This window comes from Salvelinus fontinalis, chromosome 23, assembly GCF_029448725.1.
Source record: "Salvelinus fontinalis isolate EN_2023a chromosome 23, ASM2944872v1, whole genome shotgun sequence".
NCBI classification, from domain to species: domain Eukaryota; kingdom Metazoa; phylum Chordata; class Actinopteri; order Salmoniformes; family Salmonidae; genus Salvelinus; species Salvelinus fontinalis.
Genome location: NC_074687.1, coordinates 36827552 through 36840812, shown reverse-complemented (window position 1 = coordinate 36840812; position 13261 = coordinate 36827552). Strand labels below are relative to the sequence as shown.

At 43.6% G+C, this 13261-nt stretch overlaps 1 protein-coding gene across 19 annotated transcripts in view; it reads right to left on the bottom strand.

Annotated features, from left to right (window-relative positions):
• LOC129821223 (muscleblind-like protein 2a) overlaps nt 1–13261 on the bottom strand; it is a 36499-nt gene that overhangs the window by 20071 nt on the left and 3167 nt on the right. For all 19 annotated transcript variants that reach the window (XM_055878610.1, XM_055878612.1, XM_055878615.1 and 16 more), the window contains exon 2: nt 9676–10468. In XM_055878610.1, the coding sequence (XP_055734585.1) occupies nt 9676–9849 (174 nt within the window). In that variant the 5' untranslated portion in view covers nt 9850–10468. The remainder of the gene's footprint in view (nt 1–9675; nt 10469–13261) is intronic.

The following is a 13261-nucleotide window of genomic DNA, read 5'->3' as shown; positions in this document are numbered from 1 at the left end:
TCAGAGCCGGTGTAGTATGATTAAATCTTAATCCTGTATTGACTCTTTACTTGTTTGATGGTTCGTCTGAGGGCATAGTGGGATTTCTTATAGGTGTCTGGATTATTGTCCTGCTCCTTGAAAGCGGCAGCTCTAGCCATTAGCTCGATGTGGATGTTGCCTGTAATCCATGGCTTCTGGTTTGGATATGTATGTGCTAGAGGTTGACCGATTAATCGGAATGGACGATTAATTAGGGCCGATTTCTAGTTTTCATAACAATCGGTAATCGGCATTTTTGGACACCAATTATGGCCGATTACATTGCACTCCACGAGGAGACTGTGTGGCAGGCTGACTATCTGTTATGCGAGTGCAGCAAGGAGCCAAGGTAAGTTGCTAGCTAGCATTAAACTTATCTTATAAAAAAACAATCAATCTTAACATAATCACTAGTTAACTACACATGGTTGATGATATTACTAGTTTATCTAGCTTGTCCTGCGTTGCATATAATCGATACGGTGCCTGTTAATTTATCATTGAATCACAGCCTACTTCGCCAAACGGGTGATGATTTAACAAGCGCATTCGCAAAAAAAGCACGGTCGTTGCACCAATGTGTACCTAACCATTAACATCAACGCCTTTCTTAAAATCAATACACAAGTGTATATTTTTAAACCTGCATATTTAGTTAATATTGCCTGCTAACATGAATTTATTTTAACTAGGGAAATTGTGTCACTTCTCTTGCATTCTGTGCAATCAGAGTCAGGGTATATGCAGCAGTTTGGGCTGCCTGGCTCGTTGCGAACTGTGTGAAGACCATTTCTTCCTAACAAAGACCGTAATTTAATTGAATAACATTGAAGGTTGTGCTATGTAACAGCAATATTTAGACTTAGGGATGCCACCTGTTAGATAAAATAAGGAACGGTTCCGTATTTCACTGAATGAATAAACGTTTTGTTTTCGAAATGACAGTTTCCGGATTTGACCATATTAACGACCTAAGGCTTGTATTTCTGTGTGTTATTATATTATAATTAAGTCTATGATTTGATATTTGATAGAGCAGTCTGACTGAGCAGTGGTAGGCAGCAGCAGCAAGCATTCATTCAAACAGCCCTTTCCTGCATTTGCCAGCAGCTCTTTGCTGTGCTTCAAGCATTGCGCTGTTTATGACTTCCAGCCTATCAACTCCCGAAATTAGGCTGCCAATACTATAGTGCCTATAAGAACATCCAATAGTCAAAGGTATATGAAATACAAATGGTATACAGAGAAATAGTCCTATAATTCCTATAATAACTACAACCTAAAACTTTTAACCTGGGAAAATTGAAGACTCATGTTAAAAGGAACCACCAGCTTTCATATGTTCTCATGTTCTGAGCAAGGAACTTATACCTTAGCTTTTTTACATGGCAAATATTGCACTTTTACTTTCTTCTCCAACACTTTTTTTTTTGCATTATTTAAACCAAATTGAACATGTTTCATTATTTATTTGAGACTAAATAGATTTTTATTGATCTATTATATTAAGTTAAAATACAACTGTTCATTCCGTATTGTTGTAATTGTCATTATTACAAATATATATATAAAAATCGTCCGATTAATCGGTATCGGCTTTTTTTGGTCCTCCAATAATCAGTATCGATATCAGCGTTGAAAAATCATAATCGGTCGACCTCTAGTATGTACGGTCACTGTGGGGACGACGTCGTCGATGCACTTATTGATGAAGCCGATGACTGAGGTGGTATACACCTCAATGCCATTGGATGAATCCCGGAACATATTCCAGTCTGTGCTAGCAAAACAGTCCTGTAGCGTAGCATCCGCGTCATCTGACCACTTCCGTATTGAGCGAGTCACTGGTACTTCCTGCTTAAGTTTTTGCTTGTAAGCAGGAATCAGGAGGATATAATTACGCTCAGATTTGCCAAATGGAGAGTGGGGGAGAGCTTTGTATGCATCTCTGTGTGTGGAGTAAAGGTGGTCTAGAGTTTTTTTCCCTCTGGTTGCACTTGTGACAAAATGTGGTAAACCTGATTTAAGTTTGCCTGCATTAAAGTCCCCAGCCACTAGGGGCGCCACTTCTGGGTGAGCATTTTCTTGTTTGCTTATGGCCTTACAGAGATGGTTGAATGCGGTCTTAGTGCCAGCATCGGTCTGTGGTGGTAAATAGACGGCTACGAATAATATAGATGAGAACTGTCTTGGTAGATAGTGTGGTCTACAGCTTATCATAAGGTACTGTACCTCAGGTGAGCAATACCTCCAGACTTCTATAATATTAGACATCACACACCAGCTGTTTTTGACAAATAGACACACACCCCTGCCCCTTGTCTTACCAGACATAGCTTCTCTGTTCTGCCGGTGCATTGAAAATCCCTCCTGCTCTATATTATCCATGTCATCGTTCAGCCACGACTCGGTGAAACTGAAGATATTAGTTTTTAATGTCCTGTTGGTAGGATAATTGCAATCGTAGATCATCTATTATATTTTCCAATGATTGCATGTTAGCAAGTAGAATTGCTGGCAGTGGAGGGTTACTCGCTCGCCTATGGATTCTCAAAAGGCAGCCTGATCTGCGTCCTCTTTTCCTCCAACTTTTATTCACGCAAATGACGGGGATCTGGGCCTGTTCCCGGGAGAGCAGTATATCTTTCTCGTCGGACTCGTTAAATGAAAAAGCTTCTTCAAGTTCATCGTGAGTAATCCCAGTTCTGATGTCCAGAAGTTATTTTAGGTCATAAGAGACGGTAGCAGCAACATTATGGACAAAATAAGTTAAAAAATAACGCAAAACAACATACAGCATACTGATACAGAACGCTCAGATAAGGACTTCATACGCTTTGTCACATGGTCCTTCAGATGATAGGGTTTTGCTTAGCCTACAGCTTCTTGTGTTGGGAGTTGTGTGTAGTGAACAACACAGTAGACCAGGGGTATTCAACCCGGGGTTCACAGCCTCTAGGGGTACGTGGAGGTACTGCAGGGGGTCCACGTAAAAAAAAATATTCAATGTTTTATGAATATCGCTAGCAACAACAGAATAAACAAATTTTTAATTACCTACCTACAGTAGAAAATAAGAAAATATATTATTTCTAATGATTTTATTTTTCAACTCCTAATATTGAGCAAATTAGGCCTACATTCATTGCAGCCAATTACACTCCCTGGGGTATCTGACATAGGCTTTGAAAAAGCACCCGCGAATAGGCCACCAGTGTGGCAAGTGCCACTGGCTGCTGGTAAGCTTTCTTGACTTGGACATACATTTTTGCCAACACATGGCTAACCTTTGTTAGAAAATGTGTTTGGAATTACCTTTCTATCTAATAGGCTACTGGTATGTTGGAGTTCACACTTCCTCTTCCAATTCTAATGTGGGGAGGTTAAAATAATGAAAAATGATCACCAAATCTATTCATTTTCAAATGTTGATTACTTCTTGCAATTATCATTCACCTGATGATAAGACAAGACTGTCACACCCTGATCTGTTTCACCTGTCTGTTATTGTCTCCACCCCCTCCAGGTGTTGCTTGTTTTCCCCAGTGTATTTATCCCTGTGTTTCCTGTCTCTCTGTGCCAGTTCGTCTTGTATGTTTCCAAGTCAACCAGCGTTATTTTCCCGTTCTCCTGTTTTTTGCTATTCTCCTTTTTCTAGTCCTCCCGGTTTTGACCCTTGCCTGTTTCTGGACTCTGTACCTGCCTGACTGTTCTGCCTGCCTTGACCACGAGCCTGTCTGCCACTCTGTACCTCCTGGACTCTGAACTGGTTTTGACCTTTTGCCTATCCACGACCATTCTCTTGCCTACTCCTTTAGGATTATTAACCATCTTAAACTCCAACCATCTGCCTCCTGTGTCTGCATCTGGGTCTCGCCTTGTGTCATGATAGTACGAACTGGCCATGACAGACCCAGCAGACTTGGACCAGCTTCGCCACGCTGTCTCCCTGCAGGGAGCCACCATTGGGAGACATGAGGAGCTGTTACAGGACCTTCTGGAAGGGCTTCGTTCTCTGACAGAACGCCACGACCAAGGGTTTAAGGCTACTATGGAGCTTATTAAGGAGTTAACTCATAGGCTGCCTGCCATCCCTGAGAGAACCCTGCTTACCTCCTCCGGAGCGATATTCTGGAGATCCTGTTACCTGTCGGGGCTTTCTTTCTCAGTGCTCGCTTATTTTTGAGCTTCAGCCATCTTTGTTCCCTTCGGACCAATCGAAGATAGCGTATATTATTACTCTAATGTTGGGAAGGGCGCTCTCCTGGGCTACGGCTGTTTGGGAGCAACAATCCACCCTCTGTTGTCATCTGGAGGAATTCAAGGTATTTGAGTCTCCGGAATCCGGGAGCGAGGCGGCCAGTAAACTTCTTGATTTATGTCAACTCCCGTAGTGTGGCAGACTACGCGGTTGATTTTCGCACGTTGGCCACCGAGAGTGCCTGGAATCCGGAGTCTCTCTTCGATACTGATCTTCACGGATTATGCGAGGTGGTGAAGGATGAGCTAGCTGCTCGAGAATTGCAGGTGGATCTTGACTCCCTCATCGCCCTCACCATTAAAATTGATGGACGCTTAAGGGAACGTAGGAGTGAGAGGAGGTCTGGCCTCGGGCACACTCGTTCACCCGCTATGGCTCGCTCACTTTCGAAGGAATCCGGAAGTTCCTGAAGGCAGTTTTCCCGAGAGGATTCGAAGCCACCTGAGCTCCATCATGAATTATCAACGATGGTTGAGTTGGATTCTCCTGAGCCTATGCAATTGGGAAGAGCTAGGCTATCGGTTGGAGAACGCTCATGTAGGTTGAATTCCAACTGTTGTCTGTACTGTGGAGGGGCAGGATATTACATAGCTACCTGCCCTGTTAGGAAGCATTTGTGTCTGGTGGGTACAAGTACTTTGGTGAGTCAGACTGGGAGTTCCCTAATTCCCATCACCCGCACACCTTTCTTTGTGTTTGTGCTGTGGGGAGACCAATCTAAGTCTCTGAGTGCTTATTGACTCTGGGGCGGATGAAAGTTTTATGGATACTACTATTGCTTCTGAGCTAGGTATTTCCATTCAACCTCTCTCGGTTCCCATGGATGCCAGTGCACTGGACGGCCGCTCAATAGGTGGAGTCACTCATTGTACTGTGCCCATTCAAATACGGATTTCCAGTATCCACAGTGAGACCATACAGTTCCTCCTCATTGCATCTCCCCATGTTCCTGTTGTCTTGGGGTTTTCCTGGCTTCAAAAACATAACCCTGTTATTGACTGGACCACAAGCTACATCATAGGTTGGAGCCCATTTTGCCATTCCCACTGTCTTCAAGCAGCACAGCCTTTCCCCAGACGTCTTCCTCAGGGCCTCAGCAAGGCTTTGGATGTTTCTGTCATTCCCACTGAGTACCAGTGGGATCTTCACGCAGGCACCACACCACCTCGGGGTCGACTATATTATCTGTCCGGGCCGGAGACCAAGGCTATGGAGGAGTACGTAGAGGAGTCTCTGGCTACTGGGGCCGTCTGTCCGTCTGCATCTCCTGCCAGCGCAGGGTTTTTCTTTGTGGAGAAGAAGGACAAGACCCTGTGTCCGTGCATTGACTACCGGGGACTGAATGACATTAGTGTCAAAAATAGTTACCCCCTACCACTCCGCTCCTCGGCTACCACTCCTCTCCTCGGCTTTTGAACCTTCGGAATGCCTACCACCTGGTTCAGATACACAAAGGGGATGAGTGGAGGACAGCCTTCAACACAGCCAGCTGAGTATCAGGTCATGCTGTTTGGACTCACCAACGCCCCTGCTGTCTTTCAGGCTTTGGTAAACGATGTGCTCCGGGATATGCTCAACCATTTTGTGTTCGTCTACCTTGACGACATCCTGTTTTTTTCCCGGTCTGCCCAAGAACATGTTCTTCACGTCAGGCAGGTCCTTCAGCGCCTCCTGGAGAACCAACTGTTCGTGAAACCTGAGAAGTGTGAGTTCCACCGCTCTACAATCGCTTTTCTGGGATATGTCATTGCTGAGGGTATTGTCCAGATGGATCCTGGAAAGGTGAAAGCAGTGGTGGATTGGCCTCAACCTACGTCCAGGGTGCAGTTGCAACGTTTCCTAGGATTTGCAAACTTCTACCTCCGTTTCATTCTGGGTTACAGCACCCTGACGGCGCCCCTCTCGGCACTCACTTCTCCCAAAGTACCGTTCAGATGCTGTCAACAAAGCCTTTGTGGACCTGAAGCATCGGTTCACAACAGCACCCATGCTCATCCATCCGGACACGTCGCATCAATTTGTGGTTGAGGTGGATGTTGGCGTGGGGGCCATCCTGTCCCAGCGATCTGCCCAGGACCAAAAGCTTCATCCCTGTGCCTTCCTGTCTCATCGTCTCAATTCTGCAGAGAGGAACTACGATGTAGGCAAAAGAGAACTCCTGGCGGTCAAGATGGCATTGGAAGAGTGGAGGCACTGGCTGGAAGGAGCAGAACAGCCACTCTTGGTCTGGACCGACCATAAAAATCTGGAATATCTCTGTACAGCCAAGCGCCTTAACTCCAGGCAGGCCCGGTGGACTCTGTTGTTTACCAGATTCAACTTCACCATTTCCTACCGTCCAGGGTCCAAAAATGTGAAGCCTGACGCTCTCTCTCACCTATACAGTTCCTCTGTCACACCCTCGGTCACCGAAACCATTCTCCCTACCTCATGCCTAGCAACCACTGTGGATTGGGGTATTGAGACCCTGGTTCGCAAGGCACAACGCTCCCAGCCTGGACCTGAAAGGTCCAATACCCCAATCCACATCATCTGCCTCCTGTGTCTGCATCTGGGTCTCGCCTTGTGTCATGATAAAGACGTGAAAAATATTTTTTTTGCTAACGTATGATGGGGATCCCTGGATCGCCAGTTAGCCTGGGCAAGAAAAGGTTGAAAACCCCTGCAGTAGACAATGAACGCATGGCCTAGATTTCATGTTTCCAGAAAGTGCCATAGCTAGGCTTTGGCATATGGTGATTACACATGTACAGCCTAGTAGGCTAAACATGTAGGCTAACCTAGGTAAGGCCCAACGAATTAAGTATCCATCCAACTGAATTTGATGTTTCCTACTCACTGCCTTTGCATCAAGTGGTGATAATGTAGTGCTGAGCTGAGCTCCTAATCAGCTGAGCTCCTAATCATATGTGATAGCCCACATAACGTCTCACCCTACTTCTCTGTAAGCTAGGAAGCTATCTAGCTTAGCTCCAGGCATCAGCAGCACTGTTCTCTTCACTGCTCTCTCTGTCTTCAGAGGTTTCCTCTGACCCAGCTTCAGCACAGTCTCCTGGGACCAGCCCACAGGAAACAGCTCCTCTCAGCCATATCATGACTGACAGCCAAGCCCCAGCCAGTCAGCCAACACAGCAGTGTTGGGTTAGGCCGAGAGCAGTGGGAGAGACAGGGCCTGACGCCCATCCCTATTTCTGGGGAGGAAATCGGCAGGTCAGTAAGGCAAAGGACAGCTTCTCATGCAGACGATTCGGATAAGATGGGGGAAATCTGTAGACAACACAAGTTTCTGTCTGCCTTTCCTTGTCAATTTGCAGCCAGTCATGAGAAAGCAGTTACTGTCATGCATTTGTTGCTGCTGGGGAAAGTGGAATCACATGCACAAAATGAGGTTAGGCATGTTAGGGCAGGAGGGTGAATCAGAACAGACCTGTGACATGCATAAGAGATGCTGCCTCACCAGTTGTTCAGACTTAAGCCTAAGCTCCAGTCAGTGTTTTATTGAAACGGTTCACCTCCAAAAGTACTTTAGCTTGGGGTTGATAAGGGGTACTTATGAAAACAACAGAACAAATCCACAAGCTGAACAAACACTGTTTGTGTCATATGATATTACATCAAAACTGTAAAAGTGGGCCAACATGGCTAGCCTATCATTCAGTTTACTAAAGAACACATCCATATGTTTTAGGGAAAATGTGGGCTAAATCACAGCGGAAACCACTGGCAAAGTTGAGCCAATAGGAATGTCAGTTACAGACAACACTCGAGGAACTCTTCTTAGACAAGAGGCTATTCAGCAGAATGAATCGTGACATAATCACATGACTGAGGCATTTGTATATTTTCTAACCAGTCTCTTCCCATCCCCCTTCCATCAGCTAACAACAGAGCCTCTCTCATTCTCTCTCCTGCGTGCTCTGAACAGTCCATATACAAATCATAGGCCTACATGTTTTAGGCTGAGATGTATCACTTAATATCATCACAGATAGTGGTTGATGCAAGCACATGAAAATCCTGATTATGAATCAATATTTCACTTGAACTGCAGCAGGAAATCAATTCACCTTAGAAATGAACAAGTTAGAATGCATTACAGTATCCCCTTTCAGGACAGAGGCTGGACAGACACAGTTGCTATAGTGATGTGCAGAACAGAAGTGATGACATTGAGCCTAGTGTCATTAAAATCAGTTGAAGTGCAGTCTAAAAAACCCTATAGTCTAAAAAACCTTCATTACAAGAGCAACTGTGACATAACAATTGAGACAATATTGGGTGAAATGAAGCGTGTGTGGGTGGGTTGAGCCACAGAGGATTTTAATCCTGTTTGCCGAGGGCATTAATGTAGCCTAGCCCACCACAATATTTCAGAATAAACAACTGAAAAGTTAAGCAAATCATTTATTTTTGGAGCAAGAGTATTACACTCAATATACTGCCCCCAGTTGTAAAGCCTCTTCCACATTCACTTCAAACTAAAATCCATTGCAAGTCTCTGTTCTGAAGGAACCTATGAGTCTTGAGCAGCCTTCCCCCCAGGTTCTAATCACCAGCCTCGTGGTGTGATGGCTCCAGTCTCAGAGGGCCCAGTAAGTAGGCTAAGACATTAGATGCATGGTTGGTAGATACAAGCCTTGGAGGACAAGCAGCTCAATGAATGCACTGTTCTGGAAGGAGCTTGGGCAACAGTGTGTGACTCTTTCTAAGATTAATGGCTGGGCAACTAGTGAGGCCCTAAATGTCCTGCCATCCATAGCAATAACAAAAAGTAACTTGCAACACTATCGCCGTCTCCATTAACGGCTTGAGGTGAAAAGTCAATGGGCAAAATCAAAAGCAACCCATTTTCACCCTCCCAATAAAGGACCCATACCTATAGAGGCACTTTGGAAAAATAGGTTCTTTGTATCAATTCCTGTTGATGGTTGTCGGAGCACCAGCCTTGACCGATAGGGACCAGGCCCTTTGGCCAGGGGAGATAAGGAGATGATTGAACATAAGAATAATCCATGGGGGGAGGGGCAGTGAGCGCTTCTCTGAGGATTAACCCAGGCCCAGCAACAGACAGCCAGGGCCACTGAGGTGAGAGGGAGAATGCATCAGCAGTAATCCCACTGGAAGCCAGCACTAGGCTATAGTTTATATACACCCCATGGGGGATGTCAATTTTGGATTAGAATAAACAGAATAAACAGTACCTGGCACTGGGATGTCTAGTGGGATGAGAGAAACAGCAAACTGCAGAGCTTTTCTGTCTCTATTTCCTTACAATAAACAATTTAGTATCTCTTTATCTGTGTTGGCTCCTAGGTCGGCCTAACACAGTTCTCCCAGCACATAAAGCAAAGAATCATGAATCTAACAGAGGAATGGTGCATGACATTGCTTACCTTTAGCGAGTCAAAGCAGGCAATAACTCTTCCGTTTTCAACCTGGCAGCTCTTTGGTGGGTGTGCAAATTTGCATTCCTCATCACTCCGTGAGCAAGTTCCTCTCTGAAACTGCCGACAAACTTCCAACGTCAGCCATTTTGTGTCTCTTATCGAAGATATATTCAGAGCCATGTTAAGAGGTTCCAATTGAACGCTGCAAGTTCAATATATTGGTTGACTCTAACTCAAAAATGGCCTCACGTAAAAAAGTTCACAACTTTTGGCTCTGTTTGATTTGTGTTTTAAAAGTTCTCAAATCATATGTAGCAACTAGACAGGCCCTCGCAGCATGAGCCGGGAGGAAGGCTAATCGATTAACGATCAATCACTCATCAATCAGTTTGCACCTATGGCAGACCTCTGAAAAGGTTGAGGGGCTTGCTCTGTGACACCCCCAAGTGTCTCTCCTCCTCCACTGACAAGAACACTCTCAATATAGTATTTCGAGGCAATGGAGCTCTTTGATAGAATATTAACGAAGATGTGCTTGGTATTGACTTTGCCAACTTCTAATTTGTCAGCTCTTTGTGCTTTGACAGTTCTCCTCTCCACAATAATGCTTTCCTCTTGGATTTCTTAGCCACTGGAGTCGTTCAGAATTGAATTGGAGGCTACTGAAGATTTGCAGCTGAGGTATCCCCTGTCACAGCTCAGACCTGGCCTTAAAGGGAGTGTTGGCTTTCCATGCACATATGGAGCAGAGCAGGTTCAAGTTGGAGATGTTGTCTGAAAGGCACTTTCTGTTGGTGATCTGGAAGATAGGAAAGAGTTAGGTTAGCCTAGTTCTTTTATAAATAATGTATGTTAGTGCTCTTGTTATTACTATACTATTAGCCTACTTTCATTTTATGCTGCTCGAGTTGCTATGGGCTCTTTTCACAAACTGAGGCATGGCAACAGCATAGCTTGGGTTAAAAATATCATGATGAATTGTGTCAAGCAATCAAATGTGTTTTAAAAAATGATGTAGGTTACTCTATGATAGAACCATACAGTATGAGTAAACCACCTCCATTACATCCCATCTAATGGACATACACCTCCACCTATATGAACAAAATAATTGTGAAAATCATAAAAAATAATCAACCACTCAAGGCAGGATCTAATTTCCTTTTCTCCCAAAGGACTTTCGACTTCTATGGAAAGATACGTAATGAATAGGCTAATATCAATTCAGACCTTTTGCAATTAGCCTAGTCCTAACTCATGTTCAGATCTGGTAAAAGGCTAGCCCATTTGGGGAAAGTGAATACAAAAAGGCGTATGAAATGTAATTTGTCCTCCTGAAATAATACCTCTCAACTCTACATATCAATTGCACAATACCATTAATAACATCATTACAGTCTACATCAGTTAGGCTACAATAAGAGCTAAATAAACAGGATGAGTAGATGGAGGCATGCAAATTTGCAAACGGCAAAATTACATAAGGGCTATTCTTAAAAGGCTTACTATGTCGGACAATATAATATGATTCTTATTGGCAGCCTGGCTAAATGTGCGTCTAGGATAACGCTGATGAGGCATGATAGATTATAGGACACAGGTAGGAGGTGCCTATAACACTCCTGTGACCTCTCCAGATTAGTCCAGTTCCCCCCTCAAACTGCTAAACTGCCATTTGAGGTGGTGGGGTATTGTTCCCGTGGGATATTGTTGACAATTGTTGGCCTACGCCATAGTCCTGTGCTAAAATCCTACGAGCTAGGCTATTGCAAATGTCAGCCTGTGACGTGGGCCTGTGTCTTAATCGACAGCCACCCGCACAGCAGCCTTCCTCCAATCAGAGTGATATATTTGACTGATTAATGCTTCTGACCTTGAATCGGTATTCAGCCTTCGGTTTATGAAATTTTAATTCCGTGCACTCTATGTTCGGCACTGTATTTATCTCCGGACAGCCTTTCTATTCAGACAGACAAGTCCAATAAGACCACATTATAAATATGCTTGGCGGGAGCCAGAGCTGCTGGGGGTACAATAGGAGAAGGACCCCAAACAGTGTGAAGGCCTTGGGGACTGAGTCTAATAATAACATGCAGCGATATCAATTTTGTTGACATCCTGGATGGAAGGACAGAATTCAATTTTAGCCTCAATGTCAGCATGATGCAATGTGGCATTCAACAATTGAATGGGGGACAGAGAGGTAAAACCTACAGAGAGGTAAATCCTACAGAGAGGTAAATCCTACAGTACAGGGCATGTCTGCCATTCATTTTTACAATATCCTACACCCACATTTCTGACTCTATTTTGTAAGCATAGGCTACTGAATGCATTGTATTACGCTACATCATAAACAAAGGGTTGAAGATAAATTCAATTGATACCTAGGCTACCTACAATTCCAGTTAATGACTAAAGTGTAGCAACAATATCGTTCAAATTCTAGCTGATGGCCTTGGGGGGAAAAGTAGGACATCACGTCACAGAAAAAAACTACAATTTAATTCAACATCCTATTCTCCAAGGTCAGAAATGTATGTAATTGGGGTAATTGTGATGTCTAGTACTTTGTGAAGCAACTTTAAATAACTTGTAATTAATAAATTAGAAGGTAAACTTGCACATCTCTCATGAGAGGTATTATTCTATTGTAAACAGTCTTCTACAATCTTCTGTATTTTCTGTAAAAATTTCGTAAAAGTGAGCATGGTTTTGTTGTTATTGGCAAAACATATCAGGGCAACAGAAATATAGAAATGCAACACTATCACTCAATAGTTTGCCCTTTAGCTGAGTGTGGGAGGCTCTGCACTGCAACACTTGTGAATTCAGTAACAAGGTTGTCAATGTGTGTGTGTGAGAGAGTGAGAGAGTGAGAGTGAGAGTGAGAGTGAGAGTGAGAGAGAGAGAGAGAGAGAGAGAGAGAGAGAGAGAGAGAGAGATTTTGATTCTTGTTTATACTTATTCCCTATAAATCAGTTGGATGCCCTAAAGGCAGCTGTAAAATGCAAATTAAGGGAGAGCCTTGAATAATCCCATGGACCAGAGAATGATACTTGGGTGAAAAAATAGCCTACATTTCCTACAGACTGATCTCATCATGAAAATATTGTTTCCAATTTGACATGTGAGAGGTCTTGGCAAATGTATCATTACTTTTGTTAAGGGAGTTAAATTATTAGCTGCGTATACAAATGAAAATAGTTCTAGGTCAATCTATAGATGCGGTAAAGAGGTCAATGGAACTCGACCAAAACAGTGGAAATGCCATGGAAACGCATGAGAGAAAGATGCCGTGGGGGGAAAGATCCCGAATCTCAATATCCCCCTGCAAAATTAGCCTACATTGAGGCTATTGTTTATATATGTTATATTATACTCTGATTAAATTACGATTCAATGTTCCAAACATATTGCTCTCCATATCTCTTCTGCAGAGGGACAAGAGAGCCTTGAGAGAACAAGTTTTGATCAGTCATGGAATTAAATGTGCTGAAAACAAATTGGCTATATATTTAAAAAGATGAAGGACAAGCTATGAAGGAAAAATACTGGAGTACAACCAACTAGCATAAAAATAATATTGTGA